This window comes from Triturus cristatus, chromosome 3_2 (genome assembly GCF_964204655.1).
Source record: "Triturus cristatus chromosome 3_2, aTriCri1.1, whole genome shotgun sequence".
Taxonomy (NCBI): domain Eukaryota; kingdom Metazoa; phylum Chordata; class Amphibia; order Caudata; family Salamandridae; genus Triturus; species Triturus cristatus.
The window spans coordinates 135,340,506-135,353,804 of record NC_140584.1 but is presented as its reverse complement, the minus strand read 5'-3'; the positions used below and the strand labels follow the sequence as shown (position 1 = coordinate 135,353,804).

Genomic DNA, 13,299 nt, shown 5'->3' with positions numbered 1-13,299 from the left:
TATTTGCACTGAATGCAGTGATAGAATCGAATGTGCTAACCTGAAACACTTCTGCACAATAAATTGTTTTTGAGAAGTCTATCATATTTTACATGATGTGTGTTGCATGATTTAAGTGCGACATATGTTGATGGCTAGAACCATATTATGGCCCCTAGAGCCAATGCAGACCTTAGCTTTTCCTATTAATTTGCTGGCCTGCTCGCCTTTGCCCTCCAGAATGGAATTGATTTTGCAACATTTTACTTGCTCCTAACAGTATGAAAGTATTTCCATCAACATTAATGCATTTTAGCTAACTGTGTTGATGTTTGTATTTCAAAGAAACAGTAACATTTTTAGCAGATTTGAATAAAACGACGTTTTCAACGAACTCTAGCCATGAGGGTGAACTTCAGTTAGGCCTGACTGTTCATCAAACATCACTTACCCTGCTAGGATCTGTCGTCACTTATGTATACTGGACACAGTCATACTACTCGTCCCTTCAGACTTAGAGGGTTTGTCTTAAAAAAGGAGGCCTGGCTGAAACTCATTTTCATAATTGGGGGCTAGTTGCCAGCTGTGTAATAACAGTACAAAAACAAGCAATATACTTTTCATCGAGTGCTGTTTGTTTAAAAGCATCAACCGCATTTGCTGCATAGAGGCTGCTTGTATGTGCTACCGGTTGAGCTAGTTTCCAATTACACTTAAGGACAACAGAGGCCGGAATGCTTTGCGGGCTGGCCAAGATCACACGGAGGGGCAGTGTAAAGAAGAGACTTCAGAACTGGAAGATTTTATAACTTAGTAAACAACAGCACTCAGATATGAGCACTTCTTGACCACCTCTGTTAAACTTCTCTAATTGCAAATCTACTGCTACGTTTTCTTTAAGAACAGATATAAAAATACAATCATTGACGTCTTGTGCCCTCTAGAGGGTATACCTGCGTCGTTTATGTTTTAACCCGTTAGAAAGGGCTTTTTGTGGCCCTGGAAACATGCGATCAAAAACATGTGTGCTCTCAGATCGTGGATACCAGTTCTATGATTGAGCAGCAGTCCCCGTTTCTTTTCTTTGTATTCTGATGCTTCTAGTCCTAAATTTACCATGGAATAAACAGGAGTAAAAGTACCAAAATACAGAGTAAGAAACCTGGACTGGACAATATGCTAATGCGCATGGATATCAAAACTAGAATGGCAGTGCACACCACAGGTGGGTTCGGCCCCCTGGCCCCAGCTTAGATTGCCAGATGGCTCAAAGGCGCCAGAATTCCAGTTCTGGGGTGTTCATTTATAAATCATTGTCATCAATTGTGTTAGTCCAGCTGGCTGGACTGAAATACAAGACTACATCGCCCAGAATGCACTGCTTGTGGGATGAAATCCCAGGTCGGTAAACACAAAGAGCTAATGACATCAATTATGATGCAGCTCATAGTATTTTCTCATTTATTTTTCACCCTAGATAAAGTGGCATTTATCAACTAACAGCCACAACGAGTGATGTTTCATGCTTTAAAGCGAATTCTACACCCCTCTACCGATTAGTTGTAATTCCCTTGTTTTAGCACTAGTGCTTAGGGTTCCACTTAATGTCACTACATCGGCGTTTTGAGAGTCCTGTGTGTGTGTGTGTGTGTGTTTTAATTTGACATTAAATTACATTCTGGGAGCTGTAATCTCAATTATAAAATGCACTCTGAAAGTTGTAGTTTCAATAAACTTGTGCTATTCAAATTCGACTACGGTAATCAGATGACTCCGCGTCACCAGAGACCCCATGCTACAGTCCTGGATATTCACTGAAACCCCAGTTACATGTTAGCAGTTATGTTGCAGTACATGCTCCCTTCAATTAAACATGCTGGATTAAACGTTAATATTAGATGGCTTGTGGAGGGAATTTCTGGACTGGATAACAACGGACTCATCCAGCAAGAAGGATTTGTAACACACAACCCCACGACGGGAAACCCAGTGTCCCTACAAAAAACAGAAACCACAGGCAACCATCGATGTAACGCAAAATGATGCCCCCCTTGCAGCATCTGGTGATTCCCACATCTCGCACACGTTCACAAGGCTTTAAGTGGGATAAAAAAACTGGAGGGTCTCTCAGAGGGGTGTGGCTGATGTAATTAAGGACTTGGCTTAAAATCGGGTGAGCTGAATATCTATGCTTAGCTTAGTGTGCCCTCCCACTGGTATTTTGCTACCCTGTCTTTCAATCCAAATATATAATACCGCAAGTAACATTACACTTACAACAAGCCAGTACTATTGGCTTTGTCAATGGTTGTTAGTTGCATAAGATAAATAAGCAACAACCATGCCATGCATATTGAAAATGCGTAAATTCTGAAATGGGGGGGGATTGTGAAAGAACTATAACTAGTCTATTTGACCTGTCTCGACACCTGCTTTTAAGAATCGCCGGTGATGGGCACCGGTAAGACCCGGCCCACTTAAACCCCTGCATGTTTACAGACATTGGCCGGAGTGGGGCTCCCTGGATCCAGCGTTACGCCCCTCTCAACCATTGCTGACACGCGCTCAAGAAATGCGAGAGCAAGCCCAACCGTACCTCTGCATGCTCGCACCCATCATTACGGTCGGGGAGCATTTCATGGCGTAGACGGTGTGCCAAAGACGGTGCTTCACCTTGAACACGTGCCCGAAAGCGCCACAAGCCACCTTGGTCCATTCCGGCTCAAAGTCGTCCCGGTTAAATAGCAGTAGGTTGCCCAGGCAGTGGCCTTCTTCGGTGTCCATGGCTGGCAGCCTCACGAGCCAGCAGCCAGCGCTTTGTGAGCACTACTTCCTGGTGCGTCGAGAGTCAACAAGTTGTGGCGGAGGTGTGGTGCTCCGCGTGAGTCGGTTTACCGGCTAGAGGAGGTTTCGTCGAGTTGGCCCGCAGTCAAGGCTCCTCGACGCGCCGCCAAGCATTCCGGGACTCCGCGTGGACCCGTGCCAAGCCAGGAGGAAACTGGAAGGAGAAAGTGTGGGCAGGGGAATCCCCGGCCCAGCGAACAAAGCACCTTCCTTCGTTTCAGGTGCTTTAAGCACTCTCAAACATTCGACATTTGAGCACACATCACTTTCCACTGTGACACCCGCCATCCTTCTTCATTTCCATGAATTGGAGACTGTTTCTCCATTGTTGGTTCAGCCCAGTATATTATACCTGTGAATGTTTGTGTTTTTTGCTGTGCTTTTTGGAAGTCTTAAACGAGAGTCAAATAATCCCCCTCTCTCCCTTTCGTTGAGTTCATCCTTATTTTGTTATTTTTTTTTACAAACATTCCAACATATCTGCTTATAATTATGCAAGGACAGAAGCAACGTGTGTGTTGGGTGAACATTTGCGAATAATGTGGCTAGTCCAGTCTTTCCAGCCCCCTGACTGCCTCAACTCCCTTGTAACAGCGTGAGTGCGGCCCCCCCGCGCTTGAGAGTGTTCGTCGTGAGCGTGAGGCCTACTGGCTGCATCGAACTACTTGTATGTAAGACCCTGTGACTGCCGCATACACAGACGTGGGGGTTTGGGGCTCACCTGAGGGGGCCCTCTGTGCCAGCCCTTGGGAGAAAAAACAGCAGCTTGCAGATTAGCAATGTGCAGGTATTCTAACCAAGACAAGCTAACACATCCATTTATAACCAGAGAGCAGATTTTTGCACATGCTTGGCAGGAGATAGATCGATGGTGGGGTGTCATATAAGCGAGGAGTGGTAGCGAGATCGATTGTAAGGACTTCAGCACCTCGACAGGGGTAGTAAGCGCTATTTAAATGCAATTACTGTCACATCTTCGACATTAGCACTTGCGCAAAACGAGGTGCCCGGTTACAAGGCGAGGCCAAAAAATTGTATTTGGGAGGGAGTGCTCCAAGTGACAAAATGTATTTTGCCTGAGGCGCTGAAAATCCAGGCAGAGTTACTATTAAGGCTTGCTTTTCTTTATTGCTTTCAGCACACGGGAATTTGTGGAATATTTCTCATCATGTTACAGAACTCTGGCTTATTGGGTCATTGAAATGCAAACGGTGAAAAAAGAATGCAAAAAACACCCCAGTGCTAAAAGCATTTGCGCAAATTGATTTTTGCACCACATATATACGAATCAGAGCAATAATCGGGGACGAATTACACTCACTGTGTTTGCACCTAACAGTAGGAAGCCTCTCGTATTCCCAAATACACCACTTTTCATAATGCTGTGACAAATACTTTATGTTATGTTATATGTTATGTCATGGTATGTTATATATGTTATGTTCTCAGATGAAGGCATTAGGGTGGTAAGTGTTCACTGCTGAGGTGCCATCTAAAACCAACAGCTGTCTTCCCTGGCGTATAATTAATCAATGACAGCAATGATCACTTCTACGAGAGCCCAAGTTAGAAGTTATTATTCAGTCTATGGATTTAATAAAATGTCTCATCTCTCAAAAATAATCGATAGGATTATATAGTAAGGAACCACAAAGAACTGAATAACGTCATACATTCGCAGTTTCACCTGGAGCATGTTGTGAGATAAGTCATTTACTCGTCTCACATTTGTTTTAGATGTCAAGGCATTCAATTATACAGTTCTTTGTGGTTCCTTACTATATAATCCTATCGATTATTTTTGAGAGATGAGACAACATTATATTAAATGCATAGACTGAATAATAACTTATAACTTGGGCCCAAATGTATGACGTTATTCCGTCACCTTTTATCCCGCAGGGAATCACAACGCGGTCGTTACAACGACCGCGTGGTAATTCCGCATACCATTACTCCGCAAGTCGGAACAACGACTTGCGGAGGGGGGGGCGCTGGATGTTGGAATAGTATAATTTACTATTCCAACTCCAGTCTGTGCAGACACTAGGGAAGGTGTTGGATTTTAAATCCAACACCTCCCCCCTCATCCCCCTCCGCAAGTCGTTGTTCCGACTTGCGGAGTAATGGTATGCGGAATCACAACGCAGTCGTTGTAACGACCGCGTTGTGATTCCCTGCGTTTTAAAAGTTTCGGGGTAAACGTTGTTTACCTCTCCGATCAGTTTCTTTGCTCTGTTAACCATGATTTCAGTGTTGTTTAGTTTTATTGCCTATGAGGTATAACCTACTTGCACATATATGAATGCAGTTTAGACAGTCAGATAAAATTAATTCGCTAAAACATTAAACTAATCTTAACTATATTGATACACAATGTTTTCGGAATTTCCACAAATCCATTCACTGTGGTTACATTTATTGTGTTTTCCGGGCAAAGCACCCACATAGTCCACCTTTCGAATCTGCTTATTTTGCTTAACGTTATTAAACTTCTGCAATTTTGAAGTTTTTAGTGAATACCTCACATATATGTTTTATGTCTTTTGGAAATTACAATCTTTTGCGTGGTATTCCCCAAGATTTTCGCCTTCTTCAACTGAATCGTTTTTTTGGGCCATAGGACTCTGTGCACTTTACACTCCTGCTTATCAGTAGTAACAGCCAATAGGCACATGTAATTTTTGTATAAGTCCTATGTACCTATGTTCCTACTAGGACCTGTACATTAAATGTTATTAATGGGCTGCAGCACTCATTGTGCCATTTGCAAAAGTAGTACTGTAAAATATGTCTGAGGCCTGCCACTGCAGCCTAGAGAGCAGTTTTAAACTGCCATTTCGACTTGGAAAAATAAACCTCTTGTTTCCAAAATGGGGGTTACTGTTCCTGATAAGGCATTAAAAGTGTTGAGACAAAGAGGTAAGGAACTGCTAGGTGCTGAACCAATTTATAAGGGACAGTCAACAAGAGTGTTTCTTATTGCCCTCACACATCCCTGGGGATGTCATGCTTCATCATCGGGCAGAGATGCTCCTCATCAGGTCGGCGCTGCAATGCCCTACAGATCCCCCAAAGGGTCACTTAAGCAGAGATCTTTTGATTTTTTTTCTCGCCGTTTGATGAGTGTGAGAGTGTCCTAGTGCGGTGGTGAAAAGTGAGTGTGAAACTATATAAAGCTGGCTAGGGGATATCACACTGAGTTTAATAGACGGATTCCCCTTGTAGATAAAAAAACCCGTAGGTTGGTGTTACTATTGGGCTAATAATGTTCCCTAGTAGCTAAAAAAGTAGGTCAACATGTTTCGCACCTAAAATGGTCAAATTGACCCTTGGCGCTTCATCAGGACCAGAAAACAGTGAGAGGGTGGTGGCCGACCCCACGTTTGATCTCAGGGTGAGTGGTCCCCCTCTAATAGGATGGTGCCCACTCGTGATAAATATCACTGTTGGTTCAACCTAGAGAACAGGGAGAGAGAAAAGGAAAGGACACAGACAAACATGTAACACAAACATGTTAGATATTTCCAACATAATCGGTCCTTGTTGGTCAGGAGATATCTTAATGTAAAACGCTGTCCATGACTGGGGCTGGGATGGTCCCCAGGCATAGGAAACAAATACTATGGTTACATACAATGACACCAAAAACAGATATTATCACAATTAGGCGCCCCCATTTACTTGAAGGTCATCGTGCCCTGCACATAAGTGTTTATACATCTCTATTTGCAGTGACATAGTTATTTATACCACATGCCCCTTGTTTAAACATTAGTGTTGGTTTTGTGCTGTGGCACTGTTAATAATCATGTGAGCAATTTAAGTAACATACAGCCATAAGTTGACTACGTAATCTAACCTATTCGTCATGATAGTTAAACTTCATGGGCTCACGCACAGTGAAACGCACCATTACGGGCTGGAAATGTCAAGAAGTGGGAGAGAAGAGAGAAGCCATGATTTATTGCAGATAATATCGCTAGCATGGGGTTATCGCTAGCGCGGCCACCCAGCTGGTGCTTGCACATCTGAGCTCTATAAATGGACATGTAAATAAAAAATTAACCGGTGGGAGGAAACTGGTAAGTAGCAGTAAAAAACAGAAATATCACAGAAATATCTGATCCAAAAATAATAGCTGAATATTTGACAGTTATGTGTCACTTTAATAAATTAGCTTTGTTTTTCACTGCTATGGCATAGGGCGTCCAGATTCTCAAAATCAACAAGCATTAGCATAGCCAATAGGTCTTGTCTTTAATATGGTATGTGTGATTTGTGGAGTTGTTATTATAATGTAGTGCAATGCTTCTATTACTTACCGGTAATTGCATTACTCCGTGCCCTACTCGCGCTTATCTCCATTACACAATGAGGCTACTGTGCCTTGTAGACATATCCGAAACAAAATAAAAGAACCCGCCCTCCCTCCACACCTCCTGTACATACCAATCCTCCTTAGACACAATTGGCCTGATCACCGGGAGGGAGAGAGGGCCGTAATGGAGATAAGTGAGATTAGGACACGGTGTAATGCAATTACTGGTACGTAATAGAAGCATTACCTCCTCGTCCCTTTCGATAATCTCCATTACACAATGAGATATACCAACCCAAAAAAGTCCAGGACAACTGTAGAAGGAACTGCTTAGAAATTCTCAACCAAAGATGCACATTAATGGGCAAACAAACAGTAAGGACAGCCCAACTCCAACACAGCGGACAGAACTTCGGAGGCAAAACTAGACCCCAAACACACAAAAGAAAGGAGACCGACCAGACAACTAGTCGAGCTCCCCCAGCATGCGAGCTGACATTACCGCCACCAGAAAAAACACCTGCAACGCCACAAGGCGTAACCCCACAGATGACAGAGATACAAACAGGGGATACTGAACAGCCCGCAGAACCAGACGTAAAATCTAAAAGGGGCACACCACCTGAGGGATTGGACAACCCCTCACAGAACCATGAGAGCAGACCCAGATTGACCACCAGATCCCAACAAGGAGACTGGAAAACCCCAAAAGCCCATGCTGGAGAAATTCCCACACCAGAGGCAGAGAAACTGAAAACGGAACCACAGGAGCCCGAACACACTAAACCCCCCAAAATTTCCAATGCCGAGCAGAAGACTTGCAGACACCCTCCGAATATCAGCACAGAAGAGAACACAGACACTGAAAGAACCGGCAACATGAAGCCACACCACTTAATTGCCAAGCTGCCAACCAGTGAATCTCCAGAGAAGGCACCAAGAGACACAGAAACCACAGGCAGGACAGAACCAAGGGAAACTGCCACTCCAGACCCACCATCAACTCTATCAACAGAGGAAACAAACAGAACTGGCCATGCCGGAGCCACCAGAGCAATCAGAGCCTCCCCCAAAGCCGAACCAGAAACCTCTGGAGCAAGGAAACAGAGGGAAGCAAATATTAGGCCCACCGGGTACCCATCAGGTAATCCAACCTAGAAACCGAACTTCCCTGCTCGGGAATCAAAACTGGGGAAGAAGTGTAAAGTCAGGGTACTCAAACAGGAACACCAAGAGGCGACCCCACAACCGACATACTATGGCAAACACCTGAGTAGAAAGGCAAATGCCCTGAGAAGACAAAACTACCCGACAATTCAGACATCCCCGAGCAAGAAGGTCCTGAGGAACCTACAGGCGACTGAGCACATTTAAAGAACAGGCTTGCAACTAAAACCACGCAATACAGGACAGCCTTCAGGGAGCCAATGCTATAGCAAAGTAGATCAACCTACAGCCCGAATGGCAGGAACTGGAAAAGCCTTGATCAACAGTGGACCCCAGAACCACTGAAGACATGGACAAACTGGAATGAATCAGAATGTAACCTGAAAAATGATCGTGGGCACGAAGACCCCAGGAGAACTTACAGCTATAAGGATAGCAGTTGAAGTGAATGGGTGCCACCCATGAGACAAAGTGCCACAGACCCAACACTGGCTGAAATACCCCCCAAACTGACAGTACCAGAAAAAAACAGCGTACACCCCCCACCAACCCGAACCAGGGGAACCAAGATGACACGCTGTGGGACAGGAGCAGGGTGGTACCTCGTAACTGGAGGAAGGAAGATGAAGCTGATGAGATGGCAGCTCTGAACGAAGCTGCACACTCACTAGACAGGAAGCCAAGCACCCATGAAGGAAGGGACGCCACACCTTAGAGCCCAAGCCAGGAGTGCTGCCCGAGGGTCTTGCATTGGGGAAGATATCCAGCTGTCTGCCCCACCTGGGCAGAGACTGCTCCTATGGAAGCTATAGGAACGTGGTCCCATGTGGTAAACCCCTTGGCACCCCGGCAACTGAGCAAGTATAATCGCGGGAAGGGGCCCAGCCTGACTAGGTGTGCAACCAACCACAAAGAACAGCCAGGAAGACCACCCAACCATTCCCTGAACAGCCAGGCACCCCCAACAGCAACCTAAAAAATGAAGAAGGTACAGCCAAAGCCACCTGTAAGGTCCACAACCAAAGAACCTAAAGGTCATGATAGCAGAGAAGGACGCCACAGACGCCAATAGCAAGAACTGCAAACACAACAGCCAGGAAGAAAATGTGACACTCCATATAAACCGGGACATCCAACACACACACAGGAATAACCCCTGCTAGAGCCACCAAAAAATCCACAACTAAGGATTCTGTGCGCACTGCCCCATATGACGCTGCCCATAGCACCAAACTAGAGATGGTGAAAGACTCTGTCAGGCCACCATCCACCCTGAGAACCACATGAACCGAAGGCCCTAACCCCATTGAAGTAACGAAGCTCTGCCAATAAGAGGGGCTAAAAAGGAACCAATCAGGAGGTATGTGACAACAGCGCCACCCCAACCTCCATAGCACAGGGGACGCGCCTGCAGAGTTCGTGAAGCACTGCCTGTTGCTCGGGACTTCATTGCCCACAATCCTGTACTCCCTGGAGGGAGGAGAAACCATCGCCCACGCGCTCAAAAGGCGCCGGAGAACACCGCAGCGCGGGACGCGCCTGCAGAGTTCGTGAAGCACTGCCTGTTGCTCGGGACTTCATTGCCCACAATCCTGTACTCCCTGGAGGGAGGAGAAACCATCGCCCATGCGCTCAAAAGGTGCCGGAGAACACCGCAGCGCGGGATGCGCCTTCAGAGTTCGTGAAGCACTGCCTGTTACTCGGGACTTCATTGCCCACAATCCTGTACTCCCTGGAGGGAGGAGAAACCATCGCCCACGCGCTCAAAAGGCGCCGGAGAACACCGCAGCGCGGGACGCGTGCGGGCCGTGCCCGGGCGAAGCCCGGGCCAAGGGCGAACCCGTCCTTGCCCGTCAGAGCCCGGAGGAGACTGGACTGGGCCACAAATCGTTCATTTGAAGATAGGCTGAGACAACTCCCTAGGTGAGCACAGACTACTGTCATATATTGCTATTATTGTTTGTGTTATCCCCTACAGTCCTATTGCTATCTTCGTTGGAATCATGGGGAAGCATACGATTGCACAAGCCAATAAATCGGCCACAACGTGTATTGAAAATATGTTGGAGAGGGCTGTTAGCATTGTGAGTAACGAAATTGAGCTCACTGAGAGGCGTTTGTCTCTTGGACTAGGGCAATCTGTTCCACTTTCTGGTCTTATCGCCGAAACAACCGACTTGATTGTAAGCGACTCTGATGTTCCTGTTGTGGCCCGTGAAGAGGCTCATGATGTTATTACAATTGATCCATCTGAGTCAAACTCTGCAATAAGTAACATTCTCACCTTAGGGGCAAAACGTAAAAGGAAACTAGGAAAGCCAGCGAGTGTGAAGAGGAAACAACCTATTCGCCCATGTTCCACTCGCTCGACTATAAATTCGTGGATTCATTCTACAACAAATCAAACATCTGTTGCGGCTGTTGAGGCCCTCGTGCATGCCCCACAGGTTGAATCGCCCTTTTACATGACTGGAACTCAGACTGAGAATGACTTTTTGTCTCCTTTTACTGAACGCAATAATCAAAGTAGGGCAATTGATACCAGCTATCTAATTACTGCTATCACTGACTGTATCAAGCCTGTGCTTGATAATTTTCTTTCCTCATTACAAGATCGCATTTTTAATTTTTTGTCTGCTCAACAAGTATACCCTGTATTGCAAACTACGAATGCTGTGCCCCAAGCTGATGCTAAGGCAATTGATTCTACTAGTGTTAGTAGGCTAATTTTAAATGCTTCTACTAATAGCATACCTACCTCACACCAAAATACTCACGCACCACATAATTCAATCCAGGGAACTAGTGAATGTGTGACTTGTAATAGTATTCGAACATGTCTTGATATGAGGGGTACTAGGGGGGCGAAAAGGCCATCGGACCATACTATTAAAATTAATGAAGGTAATTTGATAAATAATATGATACCTGCCACTAATGCACCGACCAATATATCTCATAATGATAGCCTGCCAAAAATTCATCAAGAAGCTGATATTGATCCAAGTCCCATAAATTACACCGAGGGCAATAATGTGGTATTAAATCTGCCCCCTGAGGCGTGCCCATATGTTGTGATTTTAGCAGGTGTCCCTCCCCTAAGAAAAGATCAAACTGAGTCTTGGGAGCAACTACGCTGTAAATGCGTTGATTGGCTCACCAAACATAGGAGATTTAGACCTTCGCTAATTGAGAACATCATTATGGTACGACGAGTGGGCTGGTTGAGCACATCCCCCAAAACCATCAAGGGGGATTGTATAGTTATTAATTGGCGGAGGCAATCTGTGGCAAAAACTATTTTAACACCACATATGGAACAGACAGGCCAAAATGCTAGTATATGGGCCCTACCCTTAGGCTATTTTTATAAACCCACATTTGAGACACCATCTTGCAATTTGTATAACCACATTCCAACATTCAATAGATTTACTCCATTATCTGGTTTGGACTGCCAAGACTGACTGTCCACCCAGGCAATGAATGAAGTAAGAACTGATGCATCAGTTTCAGCACCAATCCTAAAAAGCTATCAGGCCACCAAACCTGACACATTAAGTATAACGAAAGATGATGAGACACTTAAAATATTGAGTTGGAATGTAGCCGGTCTGTCATCCAAGCTAAATTTACCAGACTGGAAAGAACTAATTAATAGTCAGGACATTGTGATGTTCCAAGAGACTTGGGCAACTCAGGAGCTGTATATGGAAGGCTTTGAATGTTTCAATATTTTGTCCCCCATTCCCACACTAGGCAGACCTGCTGGCGGTCTTTCAACCTGGATAAATATTAAGGCAGGCGGTCGTTCCAGAATCTTGTCTACAAATAGTGACAAATTTCAAGTAACCCTCTATACTCGGGGGGATTCAATTTATTTGATTCATTTTTATAATGATGATTTTAAAACTGTGCCTAATATGAACTTTTCCTCATTTTTTAATTTTATTTTAAAATTACAATTAGACAATTGTGGTACCCAAATTAAGGGCATATGTTTAGGCGGTGACTTTAACGATAAGATCCCAAGGGACATCTACTCTGCCGTCTGGCCTGTTACCAATGTATCATTGAGTAAAAGAGGGGAACAATTGGTGAATCTTTTAGGCTTGCATAACTTCTTGAATGTTATGCAGATTGCAGCTGTTCCTCTTCCCGACGGACGTATAATTCCAACATACAGAAGTCGAGGCTCCACCTCCACTATCGATTATATTTTTGTAACTGCCCCCTTAGAAAGTTATGTACTAAGGGCTGAAGTAATCTCAACATTACAAGGTGATCATAACCCTATTAGTACTATTCTAAGTTTCTCATGCCGTCCAGTGTATGACCGTACGCATGGGGCATGTGATTTAACAGCATCAACTGACAAACTTAGACTTATTTGGCGTAATATCGATAACAACGCCCTATTTGAAACAATGATAAAATCCCATTTGAATTTGGTCAACACCTGTTTGACATTTAGCACATGTAATACAAAGGTAGTTGACGCTTTCTCAGGGTTATGCTCCGGCATTAAAAATATATTGTCTAAACCGATTAGGACGTCAAATCCTGATCCTGGTTGGTTTAATGCGGATTGCTCTGCGGCTAACAGAGCATTAATAAAGGCTCTTGTAAGCAAACCTAGAGTAAGTTCTCTAATATCATCACTGAGGGGAAGCTACAAAAAAGCTATTAAATGCAGGAAGGAGTCGCTCATTAATGATCATTGGGCAAATTTTAAGCAGGCAATTGTATTGAAAAACGGTAAGAATTTCTGGCGGGCTGTTAAAAATATGAAATCTGTGGGTAAGATTTATGCTGCCCCGATTTCTAATGAACCCAATAAAGAATATACACACACCATCGGGATTCAGATTGAATTAACCGAGGTTGAAGAAGCTATTACCCAAAGTCTGGGGTGTAAAGCCCCTGGACCAGATGGTCTACCGATTGACCTTATTAAAAGTAAACCCGATTTTTGGGCACCACTTCTT

General features: G+C 44.6%; 1 protein-coding gene across 2 annotated transcripts in view; it reads right to left on the bottom strand.

Annotated features, from left to right (window-relative positions):
• ANKK1 (ankyrin repeat and kinase domain containing 1) overlaps positions 1-2,875 on the bottom strand; it is a 238,602-nt gene extending 235,727 nt beyond the window's left edge. Inside the window, exon 1 of one of the 2 annotated variants that reach the window (XM_085647356.1) lies at positions 2,576-2,875. In XM_085647356.1, coding sequence (XP_085503482.1) covers positions 2,576-2,763 — 188 coding nt within the window. In that variant the 5' untranslated portion in view covers positions 2,764-2,875. The remainder of the gene's footprint in view (positions 1-2,575) is intronic. The other variant, XM_085647357.1, reaches the window with a different exon arrangement.
• Between the last annotated feature and the right edge of the window lie 10,424 nt (positions 2,876-13,299).